Below are 18,606 nucleotides of genomic sequence, written 5' to 3' on the forward strand. Positions count from 1 at the left end.
GCAGTTAACAGCAATGCTGCGAGCTCTGCTATTTTGTAGCTAAATTTTAGCTTGTGAAATGTCCAGAATTCATATTTAACATATTAATCGACTATGGTTTCATTAGTGATTCGCATTTTGTCATACAGTAAGTGGGAAATTAGAGTTCGCTTTTATAGTTCAAAGTTAGACTATGAAGGTAACCTGTAAAGCAGTGAAGATATACCAAATCACTAGAGTATACAAAAGTACCAAAAATACTACAGCAGCAATGGATCACGCCGCTTTCCAACACAACCCAAGTGGCTTCCTGGTGAATGCCAAACAAACCGAATTCAATTGCCTCAACGATTTCAAGCCGCTTAAATGGCAAACGTGCGCTGTTTATACAAGCTTATTCGCCTGCAGAAGCTCCTGCTGCCGCTCAGTAAGTAGTGTGAACTCCCCAATTCACCTGTTAGCCGCGAATTTACCGCGTGTGCTCATTACGAAAGAGAGTCCGCAACACGACAATCAGCTGTTCGAGATCGAGTTGTGTGTGCGTGCGAAAGAGAGGGGGGAAAAAGAGAGAGAGGGAGAGTGAGCGAGTAGAGGGAAGTGTAAATGCTGACTGTCAAATGCCGGCGGCCTTAGATTTCTCGACTATTTTCAATAAAATTGTGGTAAACCAGTGAAAAAATAAAGCAAATAAATAAAATGCAGGAGCAGGAGATGGAGGTGGACATGGGGGAACCGGCGAAGGCGTCGAATTTGCTGCGGCTCATCAAGCAGCTGCTGGTGGAAAAAGCTTACGATGGCGTGCGGATGTTGTTCCAAAGTGCCCAGGAATCGGAAAAGAACACTCGGCTGCTGCCCCACATAGCCATGGATCTCTACCATGACGTGTGCTTGGAAAACCTTTCCGACGAGGTCAACTCCCAGGAGCCAGAGCTATTCGACTGCTCTGATGAGCTGCTCAAGCTGCTGGCCAAGTACGCCCCATTGCATGAGCTGATGCTGGAACTGATGGAGCGCTTGGAGGAGAGCAGCAGTATCAATGTGTTCGGCGCCTACTTGCGGGCCCTACAAGTGGTGTTGCAGCGACAGGGACGTGACAAACCGCAGGCCGTTGAGTGGAGCCTGAATAGCATCTTCACCCATCTCAAGGATTTGCCCCTGCCCGAATACCTCTCCGAGGGCTATGACGAGACCCAGGCGCGACTCATAGAGCAAAACGAACAGGTGGAGGATCTATTGGCTCACTACATCACCGTGGGACTCTTTCGGGAGCCGCTCCGCGATGAAATCCTGCAGCAGGATGTGCGGACACCCAGCCAAATCTTCAGGGATTGCGGCATCAACCGACGCAACATATTCACTTGCTTCTTCATCCAGCTGTTGGGACGTCCGTTGGCCCTGCTGGAGATGAATCGCGTCAAGGAGGACCTAACAAGATCCTACGTGCAACAGGTTACGGAAAGCCTGACTCAGGATGCCAACCAGTTCCTGGGGGATCCGTTCTATCTGCTAAACCTCGTGGAACAGCGTGCCAGATGGCAAAGGAAACTAGATGCCTCGAAAGGCGTCTACGAGATGAGTTGCCGGAATGTTTTCCTCATCGAGGAGAAACTTCCGCTGCATGCTGTAGCCATGTACTATCACTCGCTGTTCGTTGGTAACCAACTGCCCACCAACGCACCAAAGGTATATGCACCTTTATTCCTATTCGAAACGATTGTCTATCTGGCAGAAGTGCTCCTCAGGCAGCAGGAGCCTCCCCTACAATATTGTGGTCTTCGATTAGTGGAGCATCTTTTGAGTACCTTGCAGCACTCAGTTCCCACCAGCTCCCTCCAGCTGGATGTCCACAAGCGGTTTTGCGAGGCCCTTTGCAAGATTGTGGGCTATTCGCCGCAGGTCGCACTTCGGCAGTTGGGACTTCATGTGCTCAGGCAATTTATTCTAGCCTTTGATGATCATGGAAAGTATCTCATCCTTAAAAATCTGCTGGGGACATTGCAACACGACGGACTAATGGGCTACCTCGGAGGGATGTACAAGGACCTTGTTGACAAGGCGCTAGGACAATCCGGTCCCATGCCGGAAGTTTATAGCGGAAAGCTCTTCCGCGAGATGTTGCGGCTCTGCGTCTGTGTGCTGCCGCATGACGTGAAATCCGATCTCCTTCTGCACTCCGATCGCCTGTGTCATGCTCTGAATATCCTACGCTATTTTGCGGCGAGAGACAAGAAAGATGAGACTGGCTTCTGGCAGGTTCTGCCGGAAATCGAAAAGGAATTGCTGAATCCACTGGGAACAGCGCTTAACTTTTCGATGGCCCATTACAAGGCGTACAAGGAGCGCGTCGAAAAGGGTCAGAGTGCTTCGGATGATGAACTAATGCAGCGCCAACTCAACATGCTCGCCGTCAACATAAGCAACAGCGGAATGGCCGGCGGCGACGCGGAGAGCAAGCTGCCCGACATTGGACGGCAGGAGAAGCTCGATGTGCTGGCCAGTTCCATTACCAGCTTGGAAACGCTACAATCCTTATATCTGCGCGCCAGCGAGATCATCGAACAGTCAGCTCGCCTGCGACGGGTCGCCAATTCATCAAATGCTTAGCTTGTAGTTTGTACACAATGAAAGCGAAATGATAACGTAAACTTTGTGTGTAAACAGAACCGAAAACGAAATCGAAACTTAAACTGATCTATGTGGTCTGGGGGTTCTTGGCTGGGGCGATAATTAACCGACTAATTGAGCCAGTTGTGATGTGCTAACTAACTGGCCAGGGATGCCGGCTTTGCATTGCGATCTGCGCACTGAAATCCAGTTGCACATGGAGTACACATAGGTGTGCGTACTTAACACCTTAGCTGGCAGTGTTTTTCTAATTTTTATAGTCATAGAATATGATCTTGTATTCCATATATATGATTTAGCTAGGCAATAAAAAAAACTCGCTTTCTCAAACCTTAAATGGTGTTACTACAAAGGTTCGCCTTCTTGCAGATGCGACTAGCTCCCGGTTGGCTCCACTGCAGCCGAGACCATTGACTTTTTTAATTGCAAGGAGTTATGGAAAGGATGAAAAGACAGCCAATCTAGATGATTTTAGAGCCCGCGAGGAACAGCGCGAAAGGGAGCGGGATGCGGCTGATCAAGCTGCCGAAAAGGCATCACAAAAGGAAGCAGGCGGAGGTGGTGGACTGGGTGCAACAGGATCAGAGTCAAGAGGCCCAGAAGATAACGCCAAGCAAGCCAAGGTGGATGCCATAAGGGCAAAGATCCTGGACGCCGCCCTGCAGCATGTGCCTCAGCAGGGCTGGACCCGCCAGGCCATCATTCTGGGTGCCGAGGAAAGTGGCTATCCTAGTGTGGTGCACGGCATGTTCCCCGAGGGTGGCTTCGCGCTGGTCTCCCACTTCAACGGCAAGTGCAACGCCCAGCTGGTGGAGAGCCTGCAGCAAAAGACAGATGGCGGCAAGCAGGAGGTGGAGGATCCTCTCGATTTTCTGGTACAAGCCGTGCGCCAGCGTCTGGAGATGGTTACTCCCTACAAGACGCATTGGCCCCAGGCGATGGCCCTATTAGCCCAGCCCCAGCATGCGCCCACAGCCCTGGCCCAGGTGCTCACCCTGGTGGATGACATCTGCTACTACTCCGGAGATCGATCTGTGGATGTGAGTAACGGATAGTCTCGTATGTACAATGCCTGACTTAATCAATGAGCTTTCTCTAGTTCGGTTGGTACACGAGACGTGTGGGTCTGGCGACCATTATGAAGATGACCGAGTTGTACTTCCTGCAGGACAAGTCCCCAGGACATGCGCAGACCTGGGAGTTCCTCAAGACCCGCATGGACGAGGCTGTGCAACTCCAAATGATGCTCTCCCAGACAGAGGGCATGACGCACACGTTCCAACGCTCCTTTAACTCGGCGTTCATCACGGTAAGTTACCAAGCATTAAAGGCATTTGTGATCCACTTAATCCTTCCTTATCGATTTTAGGCGCGTAATATTCTCGGTCTGGGCTACAATCGTAACTAGCACGGAAGTGAAGCCATGTCGGGATCCGATGCCTTGAGTGCCACACGCAGTCCAAAGATTAATAATTCTAGTGGGAACGGTTCTGCTAGCCCTTAAAGATCTACACCTATGCTTACCTTAGGTCCATATGTATATATGTGCATATAAGTACACCCTATAAAACACCCAATGACAGTTTTAAGCTTACTTGTATGTTCTGGGAAGTTCGTTTTAAATATTTTGTTAGATATATTCTCGATTTTTCTCACTTTGCTGATATTCGCAGCCTAAAACTGCAAATAAAGGGGAAACGGGAATGTGTTCATAATTTTTAAAGTTTTTTTCTTTATTAGCGTTTCATATTAACGTTGCCAATTTTCTGAATAGTTGGCTTTGTCCAATCGCTGACTAATCGAGCGCATGACCTTCGTGGCCTCAAACTTGCAGTTGAAACGCTTAAGTGATTTTGCATAGATACAGCTCACGGAAATTGGAGGTTTACTTAAGGTTTAGGTAAATAAAATAAAGGTTAAACAAGCTGACGCGTTTTTTCATACTTTATTTATTTCGTTTAAGTTGAATCATAGCTTATGAAATTGGTTACTTTGTTTCGTCATTCATAGAAGATACGATGGGAATAAGTTCACCTGTCTTTCCAGCTCAACCAACGGATCGGACAACTGCTCCAATAAAAACATCTTGGTTCAGCTGCCATATCACTTGGTTGACTGCCTTGAGATGCCTAAAGATTTCCTGATCATAATGCTGGGTACTGCCATGGTAGGCTTCCTTAAATTACCTTAGTTGGTCATCCTGATTTTTATAGTAATGGACTCGCAATCCGACCATTCTTCATCAATCGATGTGAGTCTGCGTTGCTGAGCATCTAGGTGGAGTTCTTCTGTGCGTTGAAGGGTTCATAGAAGGATGCCTTTGGTTTTGTTGAAGTGGCTTTGCTGTGGTATCCTATTGCACGTTCTTGGATTTGGATTTAAAATCACAGCAGTGTCTGCTGGTGGTTGCTTAAGATTCGATTTTTTGAGGGCATTTTGTAACTCTTGGGTTAAATTCGTACTTGATGTTGGAATGCATTTTTCACATTTACTTCTTATAGGAGGTGCGTGTTTACCTATCGTAGGCAAGGATTTTGGACTGAAATTCGAGATGTTTTTCAGATGGCTTGGCCCATAAGGGGAAACTGTTTTGTTGGCTATGTGCGCTAGTGATATCAAAACTGGACTCTTTGGTTCCGTCACTTCTGAGTAGAGATCGGATATACTTCTCACCATGAAGGGAACGGTTTTCTTCTTGTACTTGCCGTATAAATGATTGATTTCCAGCTCGCTGAGCGCGCTGAGGAGCTTTGGAATGGACACAACATCGCTGTCTCCGAAGAGATCTCTTAACAATCTTACCAGTTCGTCTTGCTCTCCCAATAGGAGCAATACATCTCCAAAGTCCTTGCCGTTGCCACACCACTTGTACTTGCGATTCAGCGCCCTCAACCGAAGGATGTAGTCCTGCATCATGTGGAGTAGCTTTCCCAGAGTTTCGGGAGCCATGGGATCGGACAGGTAACCATTGCTATCGAAATGTGCGCTAGCGCTGAACAAATCCTGATCTGGAAACCCACTTAGTGGCACCTTGTATCTCCTTCGTTTTCTGGATATCATCATCACTTTTCTATAGTTGGCATACAGCAGGCGAAGCAAAATATAATGAGCTGCCTCTGGAGATCGACATAATCTATTCGCCAAGGCGAATATAACCCGTCGATTAACCTCCAGCCAGCGCGGTGGCAAGGTGTCGCAGGGATCGGGATTTGTCTCCCGATCCGGACCTCTTATGAAAGGATTCTCGGCGAGGGGCCGACTGCCCAATGGACAGCAGCTGGAGATGGTGCGCACCGGGCAGTGTGGACAGCTGTAGGGAATCGGTGGACATGGTGTCCGGCGGAGGCGACAGCAGTGGATGCACATCGATCGAGGTGGCCAGAGGTAGAATTGAAACACTGTAAACAAGCCAGCTTGGACCGACTTTCAATTTGGAATTTTCAAAAATGATGCTGATTGGAGCCCAAATAAACGACATTCTTTCGAAACCTAAGCCGCAAGGAGGCACAAACATTTTGAAATTGTCGGTTTCAACGAGCAACTGGCACGAAGATTGATGACATAAAGGGCACTGCTAGAAGTTTGCTCTATAAATATCTTGGTTGTTCTTATAAAAAATAGTTCATATTTTTCTTAGGCTAGCTTTAATGTTTATTGCTATGTAAGATTATCTGCCGCATAGCATTGTCTGAATTGGAACTCGAATTTAGAATGTATTGCACTCGTTCATCATTCTCTTAAAGCAATGAAGATTAATTTAAAGGTTCTAGGTACAGCTCTTCCTGGCTTGGCACTTGCTCCACTTTACTAAATTGAAAAAGGTAGGAAAATAACTTAAAGAATTGGTTTTTTATGTAGTTTACTTACCTGTTCAGAACGTCACATGACTTTGATTTCGACTCGTTTGCCGCTTGCAGTTGTTTCAGCCTTTCTGGAACATCGTTAGTGGCCAAAATCATGCCACCAAGTCTGTGTTTAAGGGCGGAAAATGTTGGCCTGTGTGATGGCACGGAGCTCCAGCAGCTTTCCATCAGTGAAAACCTGAGTTAAGCAAATGTGTTCAACAATTGTGTACTTCGCTAAGCACTGATACCCACATTTCCTGCGTACATCCCTCCGGTCGCTTCATCCGATGACCTTGTCGAAGTAGCTGCAAGAGATCACTGGGAGACACCGACGGGTATGGCATTCCACCGAGAGTGGTGATCTCATAGAGCAGCACACCAAAGGACCAACTAAGAGGGTAAGACATCAGCCACAAAATCGCTTCGGATTTAACTTAAATATATACTTACACATCGCTCTGGCTGGTGTACACCTGATGGGTGAGGGACTCCAGCGCGAGCCACTTGATGGGCAGCTTGCCACTTCCTCCGGACTTTCGGTACACGTTCTCATGATACACATCTCGACTAAGTCTAAAAAGAAATACAAAATAACTTCTCAAATCACTGGAGTTTCAGAGATACCCACCCAAAATCTGCTATCTTGATGCTGCGGTCTACGGAGATTAGCACATTCCGGGCTGCCAGATCTCGATGCACTACCTTGTTTTGGGCCAGAAATTCCTAAAATGGCAAATAACACATGTTACGCTTTTTAATTACATTTAGGAATGGAGTAGATGTAGGCTACCATTCCCACCGCCACCTGTTGGGCGATGTCTAGCAAATCTGCGTATTTCAGTGGTATTCTGGGCTTCGTATCCGATGAGTCGAGGCAATCAAAGTATTCCTTGTTCTCAAAGATTCGCTTCTTGCTGTCCGATTTGAAATCCTGCTTGGAGTCTTTCTTGAGCTGCGGCTTTAGCTTCCGTTTTGACTGGTCCTTCGGATCTTTCGCGTCTTTGGGAATGTAACTGCCACCGATGTTTTCAATGTCCTCCAGGCCATAGCCCTTGTTGTCGGCTGCATTGGTGATTCGGGTGAGGGTGTAGGTCTCACAACGACTTGAGTGCGTTTGATCCGATTCACTCTCCTCTTCCACAGTGGACAGCATCGAGCTGTTGATGTCCTCTATGCGATCATGGATGGAATTGCGAGGGAGTCGGTTAAACCGTCGGTTGTCAATGTTCTGTTCAAGGTTCTTCTTAAGTCCAATTGCGTTTTGCTCCTGCCTGTACTTCCACTCCTCACTAAGTAAAACATTATAGGATCATTAGTTGTCGATTATGTATAAAAAGAACTTACCGTAAAAAGTTCTGCAGGCTTCCAAGGCTGCAGTATTCAATTAGCAACATCATCTGGTTGCTAAAACGAGTCGAGTATCCCACGATACCCACAATATTTGGATGCTTGCCCACGGCCTTGAGCATCTGAATTTCGCACTTGAACGCATATACGTCCTCGTCATTTGGTTCATCTGTGAGAACAAAAATCCAATGAATTATTCAAGGATTTCAATACAAAATGGTACAACCTTTCAGCAACTTGACAGCCACTTGGCGTTTCTTGTAAACTCCACGTCGCACCAAGCCAAAGGCTCCCTCGCCGAGGACATCCTGGAGGAGCACCGAGTGTGGCTCCACCTCCAGCTCGTCCATTACTTCCAGGCTCTCGTTGGCCGAGAGGGTGACCAGCAGCCCACTGCTGTCCATCAGGGAGAGATGAAATTCACTGGCCTTCGCGTCCTTAGCCTCCATTTGTAGCGCTTGAACCTCCGAACGATTTCGTCTGCAGAACGTCAGGGAGCACAGCATCAAAATGCAGCATATTGGCACGATAATGAAGAGTACCAGCTTGACCACGTTGCCCTCTGTTTAATGGATGGAAGTGGTTGTCTAAATATTTCATTTCCTTCAGCGTACGTACCGCTCAGCAACACACCTCGAGGAACCTTGTCCAGCGTCAAGCCGGATACGTTTTTACCGCCTGCCGACTGGGCCACCAAATGTACTTCGAAATGGGAACCCAGTACCGTGATCTTGGGTACATAGAAGTGGCTTCTGTTTTGGTCAAGTGTATAGTTGAGTTCAGTACCTCCTTTGAACAGATCAAAGATGTGAAGTGTATAGTTATCCGGCAGGTATTTGGGACGCGCCCAGGTGATGTTCAGGGCCAAGATATTTGGCAGATACTGCTTCTGGGTCACAGTAAGATTCTCTGGCTTATGGGGAGCTATTAAAGGATGGAACAATATTATTATTATTATTATTAGTATTATTATATAGGACAGTCAAGGAACCTACGGCAGAGTGTGTAGTTATAGGGATACCAATCTAAGCAGCTTGGAGCTGCGATTGGCAGCCACTGCAGATCGCTCTCCAGTCGATTCATTATGTTCACCGTTCTCACGCCTACATGGTACTGTTTGTCAAACTCCAAGTTATCCACCGTGTGCCTGTACAGCTTTTTGCGCTGCAGGAAAAGATTAGGTATTCTCTGGCATTGCAGGGGCGTCATGGCATACTCACATCCCGGAACTGCACCTCCAGTGGCTCGTCCATATTCACGCTGTTGGTTGAATACGACACCATGTCGAAGTAGCAGTTGCTCTCTGGAATATGAAAGTAGGGTATAGTTCGTTGATTGGTTAAACTGATGGAGCTACTCACCCGCCGATGGCTTCCACTCAATCTCGGCAGCAATGTGATGCACGTCGTCCGGCTGGGGGACAAACCGCAGCAGATTCACTGCTCCCATTTTGCTGGGCTGATAGCCTCGGATGAGGGTGGCGAAGGTCTGGTCCTTCGCTATCAGCGAGTAGCTGCCATCTCCGTGCATCGCCAGGGCGGTGATGTTGTGGCTGGAGTTGGACTCCAAGCCCGGCAAGATGAGAAAGTTATCATCAGACTGAAAGCAAATATAATGGAATGGAAAAGAGCGATCTTGTGAGTAAAACTACTTATAATACGTATCATTAGGTCTTGATGACTACATAGTACATCTTTCTCTAGAAAGATGCATCAAATAAAATGTTAAAATACCATTAAATAGTAAATAGTAAGTAGTGTACATCTAATATCTGACCAGGTAAAGCGTAGTCTCTTTGTTGTTGTCCTTGACAGCATCCACCCGGATTATGTATGTGGCATTTGGAGCCGGCTCGGTTTCCCTGCTGTGCTGCACCCAATCTATTTGGAAAACGATTTCCGACTCCGTGCGGCAGATCATGTTCATCTGGTAGTTTTCCTGCACCTTGCGTAAAGCTCCGGGAAATGTCTCATTATGTCTGCAGTCCTTTAAGCAGCTACGGAAATCCTGTCGAGAAATGAAGCATGCACTATTGGTTATGGACTGCGCGAACTTTCCAAGTGTGGTAAACTTACCATTTGGCCTTTTTCCAGGCAATTCTGGGTGCAAGCGGTGACGTTGAGGAGCGTCTTATCGTGGGAGATTTTGTCCATTAGCAACATTTCACCTTGATTGCTGCCCACGAAAAACCAGAAGATAAATGCGTACTTCGCATAGAAAATCAGCATTTTCCTTGTTCTGCTTTCGAAAACCTTCTTTAGTTCTTCGTTGTGTGTGTGTGTTGGAATAAAATGTGTATTTGTTTAAAACCGACTTAAAGTTTATTGCACTTTTGCCACCACGCACTTTAATTCAAGCGTGCGGTCTACCCCAAGTATTCAACACTCAATAACACAGCAAATTCGAATACTTAGTTTCTGGATCCCAGCTTTCGAGATCAATACCGCCGACCTTCTCGGATTATCTTGCTGAACTGAAGAACTTAGAAACTGAGGCCCAAAATGCGATGGTAGAAACCGACGAAGAAGGAGGAATGATGAGAAGCGGCGGACTCGCTGAATATATTTTGCGCTATTTTGTTTTGATTTGTTGTTCACCTCTTCACTGCATCGTATTGTACTGGATCGTATGGATGGGATTGGACTAGGGGTCATTTGAAATGCAAAAATTTGGATCGCTACTCCGTCATCGTAGCGCCAGGGCTTGGGATTGGGCAATCACTTGGCATTCCCTTGGGCAAATGGTTACAATAGAACATTAAATTCAGATAACTCTTGCCAATTTTCATTAGTGATACCACCAACTACGTATGTGTTTCAATCTTCTATAATCTGTTGCGCCAAAAGAGCGTGCATTGCAGCAAACCGATAAATGAGAATGCATTGCTGGTTGCTTCCATCCCTAGAAACCATGTTGGGCGCCAATATTCGAAACTAAGCCAAAAACAACTATGCTAATTTCGCCCACATTGTAGGTTTTGCGTGAGCATACTTTCCTCGATTCCATTTCAATTGGAACAGAGCTGACAATACAGGTATTTCCTTTTAGCGACTTGCAAATGCACATGACCTTAGCTGCCTCTGATTCAGGTTATTCGTATAGAACGCTCGATTACGTCGGTGACTCAATTGTTGCATCGCATTCGAGTACTCGAAACACTCACATGGGAATCTCGAGCATTGCTCTCTGACTTTTCAGTGCCACTCGCTTGTTTAGTTAAATATTGCACGCTCGCGTCGTCGGTTCTGCTCCTCAAACGCGATAACGATCCATTACGTGTGTAAACATTTGCAATGCCCTCCCCTAATCGTTAATTATACATTTATATGGGAGCGTCTAGTTTATTAAAGCTTTACAAGTTTAAGCTAATTAGCCTGTGATACTAGGCCAACTCGGTGGATCTGATCAAAAGCAATACGAGTAACTCCCAGTTAGTTTTATCACCATTCAATTAAACTGAGGAGCTTGTAAACAGCTTCGTTCTCTTTCTGAAGGCATTCAAACCAGTTGCAATTGAAATATCAAAACAATAATTATATATATGTGATCACAATTATCGGACAAACGTAAAAACCGGCTGTTGTTGGCAATGATAAGATCATATCATATTAGATCATATCGCCATTCTAGCCAGACGTCCATATCGAACAAGTCATTATCTTGATTGCTCGAATTTTTAAACACCCCAAGCGAATAGCCATTAAGTCGGAGGTATTTTTTTAACAACTCTAACCGATAGCTGTGCACTCGCGCCATCGACGGATACTGATAAGGATAAGAAATGGTAACTAAACATTGGACATTTCCATTTTTCAGTCGCCGGAGGACCGTGCTACCAAGCAGTTCAACTTTCCGAGTTCGAGATCACTGACACCATGAAAATCGAATGGGCTCCCATAGGGGTTCCCATGGAACGGCGTCGCCAGACGTTTGCCATGGCCTTCCTCATCCTCTCCTTTATGGTACTCTCCTTTGGATCCTATTTCTTCGTTGCTGCCGTGCTGGTAAATACCATCAACTAGTGTTCGAATATGTTCAAAAGTAAAGCATTCTCTTCCAGTACTATGGAAGCCTTTTGTGGCGCACCATTATGGTCATCTATTTGGTCTATGTCTATGCGAATCACAGGAGAACCCACTCCATTATGGATGGTAATGGGTAGGCGTCATGAAATCCCTATAAGAACACTTAAAGCTAAAATAATCCATTTTAGATGGAAGATTAGCCGCAACAATTGGCTGTTTCGGCACTATCGGGACTACTTTCCCGTACAGCTGGTCAAAACCGCAGAGCTGCCGCCGAATAAGAACTACATTTTGGCCAGTTTTCCGCACGGAATTTTGGGGTAAGCTTGTTGACTGATAGTCAATCTTATCGATGCTTGCTTAGGTGACGAAACATTTGTATACCTACTTATGCACATATTGAAACCCTGATAGGACCGGCATTTCCATCAACATGGGTCTGGACATCTCCAAGTGGCTGAAACTGTTCCCGCAGGTGAGGCCCAAGGTGGCCACTTTGGATCAAAACTTCCTGACGCCCATCGTGCGTGGTCTCCTGAGATCTTGGGGCCTGGTGTCGGTTTCCAAGGATGCCTTAGTTTACCTGCTAACCAAATCAAACGATCCCAAGCACAAGGACAATCGGGATGGGTTCACCTCCAATGCGGTGGCTATTCTGGTGGGTGGTGCCCAGGAGGCACTGGACTCGCACCCCGGCAAATATATATTGACACTGAAGAACCGCAAGGGATTCGTTAAAATGGCCATTAGAACAGGGTAGGTAGAAATCGAATAAAACTAAAAGGCATTTTTAATTGTCTATCATCATTTTAGGTCTTCTATTGTGCCCACGTTTTCCTTTGGCGAGGTGGACATCCTGGATCAGGTGGCCAATCCACCGAACTCTCGGGTTCGTCGCTTCCAAGACTTTGTAAAGAGGATTACGGGGATATCTCCGCTGATTCCCGTTGGCCGCGGTATCTTCAACTACTCCTTTGGCTTTCTGCCCAACCGTCGACGCATTGTGCAAGTTGGTGAGTCCCCAGTTCATTTAAATGCCGAATCATTAAATGATTTAAATAAACTTTTCAATATTTCAGTTGGCGCTCCAATCGACGTGGTTCAGAGCGATCAACCAGACGCAGCCTATGTGGATAAGATACACAAACAGGTCATTGAGGACCTGGAGAAGATGTTCGCCAAGTACAAGGATCAGTACATACCGAACTCTAAGCAGGACAAGCTGATTATACACTAGTCGAGAAGTTATTGTCAAACAATGTGATCAAATAAGTGCTTTATAAGCATTTAATATAAAAAATTACTAATTTTATCAGGGTTTTTATTTTATTTGCCGCACAAGCTTTTTAAAACGACGGGAAGTTAACGAAACTTTGAAAAAGCAGCTATCGCTATACAGCTATTATTTATCGATAAGACGGCAAACAGTGTTGATCAACGATCACATGAAATTGGCGTTCAATTTAAAATGAATAACTACGATTTATTAATTGATCTATAGGGAAATAATCTCTCCTAATAATAATCTCTGTTAAACCAGTTTTTTTGAATTTTAAACTACAGCCTTCAGTTAAATAGCAATTATTTCATCATACTAGCATACAACTTAATCCGATAATCGCTATTCGCTGTTTGTAGTATACAAATAACACAGCTTATCACTTAGTTTGAAGATATACGACCCACAACATAAAGTGCTAATTGAATCATAGTGCTATTGAAAGTGGGTAATCTCCCAGGAATCGCCGCATACCTTTGCACCCAGACGGCGATTGCAGGCCGACTTTATAATCTTCATCATTCCAATCGCAAATTCCCATCAGCCCCACACAAAGTACTACTGACTGGTTAGTTGGTTTGTGATTAGCAGGTAATGCGGGCGCCCTGCATGAAGCCGAAAGCCGATAAGGATAAGTATAAGTCTAGTACAGGGGCTAGTACAGCGATGGTCAACGCTGGCTTCCATATCATTCAGTCGTGGGAGAACAGTCGAAAGAGCAGCTGGTGGAGTTTTTTGGGAATTTTTGGAACACAGCAGACATGAAAATCGAGTGGGCACCACTGCGGGTTCCTCTGGAACGCCGAATGCAGATACTGGTCACGGCCTTTTTCACCTCCATGCTTCTGATACTTTTGTCAGTTTCCTTCCTTTTGGTAGCTGGATCACTGGTAAAACACCAACCATTTAGTCATATGCATGAGAATTACAGAACACGAGTTTCCTTTCAGATCTACGGAGGTCTTTTGGTGCGCAGCCTGATGGTAACTTACTTGGCCTACGTCTTTGTGCACCACAAGAAAACCCAATCCGTTGTGGATGGCAATGGGTAAGTCCAGTACTAACGAAACTCTCTGTAAGATTATATCGCTGTGTACATACCTCGCTCAGCTGGATGATAACACGCACCAACCCTTTGCATCGCCACTATCGCGATTACTTTCCCGTGGAGCTGGTGAAAACAGCCGAGCTGCCAGCTACTAAGAACTACATCTTGGCCAGCTTTCCCCACGGAATTCTGGGGTAAGCAACTTGACAGATAGCCAATCTAATCGTTCGAATATAAATAGACACTGATTTGTATTGTAGCACAGGCATTGGCATTAACATGGGCTTGGAAATCTCCAAGTGGCTGGAGCTATTCCCCCAAGTGCGTCCCAAACTGGGCACTCTGGATCAGCATTTCCATGTTCCGTTCATGCGTGAGGTCCTCCGCTGCTGGGGTCTGGTATCAGTGTCCAAGGAGGCGCTGATCCGCATGCTCAGGAAGTCAAATGATCCCAAGCACAAGGACAATCGGGATGGATTCACCTCCAATGCGGTGGCCATTCTGGTTGGTGGGGCGCAGGAAGCCATGGACTCTCATCCTGGACAGTACATTTTAACCTTGAAGAATAGGAAGGGCTTCGTGCGAATGGCCATTCGAACGGGGTAAGTAATGGTTTCAGGTGTAATTTAAATTCCCATTGACATATGTCCTGGTTTCAGCTCATCGATTGTTCCTTCATTTTCCTTCGGAGAGGTGGACATTTTCGATCAGGTGGCCAATCCCCCCAACTCGCTGCTCCGCCGGTTCCAGGACTTTGTAAAGAAGCTGACCGGAGTCTCTCCGCTGATTCCTGTGGGCCGTGGATTCTTCAACTACACCTTTGGCTTCCTGCCATTCCGACGACGCATTGTCCAAGTTGGTAAGTTCTTCATTCTATAATTAATACAAATAAGTGTTAATAATATTTTAATTCCCAGTTGGTGCTCCCATCGATGTTGTAAAGAACGAGCAGCCAGACTCGGAGTATGTGGACAAAGTTCATGGACAGGTCATTGATGCGCTGGAGAAGTTATTCGATCAGTACAAAGACAAGTACTTGGAGAATTCGAAGAGTGCCACTCTAGTTGTTCACTAGTTTTAAAGTGGATAGAGAGTACTGTTCCATCCACTGCATTAAATCATGTTGATACAAATATTCCTATTGAAATAGTATTGAAATAGCAACGAGCTTTTTAATTGAATTTAAACTGGTTATCTCATTTCAAGTTGATTACTCATTGCAAATAAAGAAATGTGCATGCTCACAGTAGTTACAATATCATTTCAGTTCGATGTAACAAAGTCTGCGTGAATCAGCACTTTTGTGAATGAAACACTCGGCTGATAAGAGCGACACAGATCTCTAGTAAAACTACGACAAAATCGGCTGGATTCCTTATCGCAGAACGCACTATTGGGGTACGCACAATGGAATGACTGTTGCGAAGCACCGCCAAAACGTGGAACCTCATCATTAGGTTGGTTCTTCGAGTAAAGGTCAAGAATCGATCGTGATAGGAATGACTGTTTGCCGGCATACCCATATAAACATTGGAATAGTACTGGGTTCCCAATACATATATGATTCAGCCACCGTCGATTGAAAACAACCAGCTAAGATCGAATCAATATTTACAGCCACTTAAGATCCGTTATCAGACTGATTTGACTATAATTTGGGCAAATAAATCGGAGTTTGCCTGGCTACTTTTCAGAGCATCTGCGTTGTGACCTAATCTACCCATGCCCCCCAACTAGTGTGTAATGTCTAGTGTCTGGATTTAGGCAATTATCAATTTGCTTATCACTTAAGTGTGGTTCTCAAACTGTTAACGACACTTGCGGATCGCTCCGAAGAGGCGTCACATTGATAAGGACAAGTACCCCATGTTACACACTGGAATTTGTGTGTGCTGATACCCCATCGCTCAGTCGCTGGACACTCGTCGAAATAGTCGCTTCTTGTGTTGAAGATCGGTTGAACTGAACATGACAATCGAATGGGCTCCTCTCTGGGTTCCGCTGGAACGGCGGCTCCAGACCCTGGTTACGTCGTTCTTCACCTATACCTTCTTCACGCTGCCCATATCGTCCTGCCTCGCCGTCGCTATCCTGCTGGTAATCATTCAGAGCAAATTGGATATTACACACAGAAAAAATGAGAAGGACAAAAACCCGAGATCGGTCGTGATCAGCGTACCACTGAGTATTATCATTATCATTAAAAGATAGCTTTTTGATTTCGAGACAAAAACGATCTCAATGTTGATCGATTTACACGCAATCGGTATCGGATTTAAGATTTTGAAAGAGACAAATAAGATTAAAATCATTTGCATTCTGAGAATGTTTCGTTCTCGATCTGCGTAAGCTAAGCACGATTCGATCCTGGTTAGATTTTGAGATCGAAATTCTTAAATAGAAATAGCTTGAGAATTTCGTGTCAGCATACAGTTTAAATTATAATAATAATAACTACTTACACTGTATTTAAGAAAGCACTAACAATTTGTATCTTTCTTTCATATTTTCAAGTACTACGGCGAAATGTTTGTGCGTAGTCTGCTTCTTATCTATTTTGTAAAAATTTATTTGGATTATAAAAGAAATTACGGCATTATGGAAGGTAATGGGTAAGTGCTGAAACTCGACTATCCCGATTGCTGAGGAGATAATAGCCCCCACTAATTTTCCCCATTCCCCAGCTGGTTATTCTACCGCAGTAATCGAAGATATCGAAACTATTTCCCCGTCGAACTTGTGAAAACCGCGGAGCTGCCTCCCAACAGAAACTATATCGTAGCAAGCTTTCCACACGGAATACTTGGGTAACTATAGATCAACTGATTTCTATATCTTATCACATTTTGATTGCACCGCTAGAACTGGAACTTGCATTAACATGAGCCTGGACATCGGCAACTGGCTATCCCTTTTCCCGCAAGTTCGACCCAAGATCGCCACCCTGGACCATCACTTCAAGACGCCTTTTCTGCGGGACATAGTGCGCTGGTGGGGCATGGTATCGGTTTCCAAGGAATCCCTGGCCTATTTACTCAGCAAGTCAAATGATCCCAAGCACAAGGATAACTTGGATGGTTTCACATCCAATGCGGTGGCCGTACTTGTTGGTGGGGCCAAGGAAGCCATGGACTCTCATCCGGGACAGTACATTTTAACGTTGAAGAATAGGAAGGGTTTCGTCAAAATGGCTGTTCGAACCGGGTTAGTGAGGAGCTCATAAATTATAAGGATCAATTGATTCATTCCTTTGCTTTGCTAGGTCGTCGATTGTGCCCTCGTTGTCCTTTGGCGAGGTGGACATATTTGATCAGGTGGCAAATCCTCCGGACTCCTCGCTGCGTCGCTTCCAGAATGTGGTCAAGAAATTCACAGGCATTTCACCGCTTCTTCCCAAGGGTCGAGGTATCTTCAACTACAACTATGGCATTCTGCCCCATCGACGACGTATTGTCCAAGTTGGTGAGTGCCAAATGCTTGTTCCTTTACTTATAGTTTATAACCCCCATTCCCATCTCTATAATTCAGTTGGTTCCCCCATCGATGTGGAAAAATGCGAGACGCCCGATCCCGAATATGTGGACAAGATCCATGGGCAGGTGATAGACGCGCTGGAGAGGATGTTCGATGAGTACAAAGAGAAGTACACTCCAAACTCAAAGCAGACCAAACTGATAATACAGTGACTCAGTAGAGTATCTTAGAATGTGATTTTTAATAGTATTTAGGAAACTTTTGAAACGCAACACAGTTTTAGACTAATTCAAAGAAAGATCATGTTTTGTTTTTTTCCTTTTATTAGTTACCAATTAAATTTGTTACCTTGTATGTACTTATATATACAAAAAGAACAAGGAGCTGGATTCTCGAATTTTGGAAAAACTTAACTTAATTTCGCATTTTGTGCCACGACGATCATTCTTAATCTCGTTTCCGATTTAACAACTATAAGGAATTGGTGCTACGCTAGAAAGAATCGATCGCAAAATTCCTTTCGAAGGTACAATTTCATTAATTTAGCAACAAATCAGTTTTAGTCAATATTTTATTATATTTCTTTCGGTTCGGTTTGGTTTAGTTTTCGAATTTCGATTTTTAACGCTAAGCAATAGCAATATTAGAAGGGAAAGTTGGGGGAAATATTAAGATTCAATGAGATTACTAGTTAAGTACTTGTGGGTTGGCTTTAAGAATTACCTACAAATATTCAAATATTACGAAAAGTATTCGTCTAAATATATACTTTTTAGAAAGGAACACTTGGCATAACTTGGATTCTCCTCGACTTGGGACTCTCTTGAGTAATATTTCGCTTTTGAATTTTCAATAACAGTTGAGTAAGCCATAGGATGGGCCACCATATCTATCCAGGCGAATCCCGATTGTTGTACTCCTGTAAGGTGGTTCTCATGCAAGCATAACGTTTGAGTACACTATAGTATGATTCTGATTATTGTT

The 18,606-nt window shown here is 45.0% G+C and overlaps 7 protein-coding genes across 11 annotated transcripts; 5 read left to right on the forward strand and 2 right to left on the reverse strand.

Moving 5' to 3' along the window:
• The first annotated feature begins 272 nt into the window (after positions 1-272).
• Positions 273-4,193, forward strand: LOC117136788 (ubiquinone biosynthesis protein COQ9, mitochondrial). The gene is made up of 4 exons (XM_033297844.1): positions 273-406; positions 2,974-3,644; positions 3,704-3,913; positions 3,974-4,193. The coding sequence occupies exons 1-4, from the start codon at positions 346-348 to the stop codon at positions 4,010-4,012; spliced, it is 981 nt and encodes a 326-aa protein (XP_033153735.1). The 5' UTR covers positions 273-345; the 3' UTR covers positions 4,013-4,193.
• On the forward strand, positions 447-2,666 carry LOC117136787 (glomulin). Its single transcript, XM_033297843.1, has one exon. It carries the CDS (start codon positions 676-678, stop codon positions 2,581-2,583), a length of 1,908 nt encoding a protein of 635 aa, XP_033153734.1. The 5' UTR covers positions 447-675; the 3' UTR covers positions 2,584-2,666.
• Positions 4,194-4,565: 372 nt separating the features above from the next.
• On the reverse strand, positions 4,566-5,982 carry LOC117137283. Its single transcript, XM_033298655.1, has one exon. It carries the CDS (start codon positions 5,968-5,970, stop codon positions 4,909-4,911), a length of 1,062 nt encoding a protein of 353 aa, XP_033154546.1. The 5' UTR covers positions 5,971-5,982; the 3' UTR covers positions 4,566-4,908.
• A 264-nt stretch (positions 5,983-6,246) lies between these two features.
• On the reverse strand, positions 6,247-10,560 carry LOC117137282 (tyrosine-protein kinase receptor torso). Of its 2 annotated transcripts, none has more exons than XM_033298654.1 (14): positions 9,872-10,560; positions 9,573-9,803; positions 9,158-9,395; positions 9,017-9,099; positions 8,792-8,960; positions 8,430-8,720; positions 8,023-8,358; positions 7,794-7,965; positions 7,240-7,738; positions 7,078-7,172; positions 6,900-7,022; positions 6,702-6,839; positions 6,472-6,645; positions 6,247-6,411 (listed from the first exon to the last, which is right to left on the reverse strand). In XM_033298654.1, the coding sequence occupies exons 1-14, from the start codon at positions 10,022-10,024 to the stop codon at positions 6,357-6,359; spliced, it is 2,757 nt and encodes a 918-aa protein (XP_033154545.1). In that variant the 5' UTR covers positions 10,025-10,560; the 3' UTR covers positions 6,247-6,356. The 2 variants fall into 2 exon arrangements, with proteins under 2 accessions (XP_033154545.1, XP_033154544.1); XM_033298653.1 differs by having other exon boundaries at positions 8,415-8,720; positions 9,872-10,559.
• A 477-nt stretch (positions 10,561-11,037) lies between these two features.
• LOC117138017 (diacylglycerol O-acyltransferase 2) lies at positions 11,038-13,133 on the forward strand. 4 transcript variants are annotated; one of them, XM_033299821.1, is made up of 7 exons: positions 11,038-11,507; positions 11,613-11,800; positions 11,857-11,954; positions 12,010-12,141; positions 12,236-12,577; positions 12,635-12,834; positions 12,901-13,133. In XM_033299821.1, exons 2-7 carry the CDS (start codon positions 11,672-11,674, stop codon positions 13,056-13,058), a joined length of 1,059 nt encoding a protein of 352 aa, XP_033155712.1. In that variant the 5' UTR covers positions 11,038-11,507; positions 11,613-11,671; the 3' UTR covers positions 13,059-13,133. The 4 variants fall into 4 exon arrangements, with proteins under 4 accessions (XP_033155712.1, XP_033155713.1, XP_033155714.1 ...); XM_033299822.1 differs by having other exon boundaries at positions 11,038-11,226; XM_033299823.1 differs by having other exon boundaries at positions 11,038-11,216.
• A 632-nt stretch (positions 13,134-13,765) lies between these two features.
• Positions 13,766-15,329, forward strand: LOC117136805 (diacylglycerol O-acyltransferase 2). Its single transcript, XM_033297870.1, has 6 exons — positions 13,766-13,990; positions 14,051-14,148; positions 14,211-14,342; positions 14,409-14,750; positions 14,808-15,007; positions 15,066-15,329. Exons 1-6 carry the CDS (start codon positions 13,862-13,864, stop codon positions 15,221-15,223), a joined length of 1,059 nt encoding a protein of 352 aa, XP_033153761.1. The 5' UTR covers positions 13,766-13,861; the 3' UTR covers positions 15,224-15,329.
• Positions 15,330-16,073: 744 nt separating this feature from the next.
• LOC117136046 (2-acylglycerol O-acyltransferase 2) lies at positions 16,074-18,039 on the forward strand. Its single transcript, XM_033296689.1, has 6 exons — positions 16,074-16,245; positions 16,663-16,760; positions 16,833-16,955; positions 17,011-17,352; positions 17,411-17,610; positions 17,677-18,039. The coding sequence occupies exons 1-6, from the start codon at positions 16,117-16,119 to the stop codon at positions 17,832-17,834; spliced, it is 1,050 nt and encodes a 349-aa protein (XP_033152580.1). The 5' UTR covers positions 16,074-16,116; the 3' UTR covers positions 17,835-18,039.
• The last annotated feature ends 567 nt before the right edge of the window (positions 18,040-18,606 follow it).

This window comes from Drosophila mauritiana, chromosome 2R (genome assembly GCF_004382145.1).
Source record: "Drosophila mauritiana strain mau12 chromosome 2R, ASM438214v1, whole genome shotgun sequence".
Lineage (NCBI taxonomy): Eukaryota > Metazoa > Arthropoda > Insecta > Diptera > Drosophilidae > Drosophila > Drosophila mauritiana.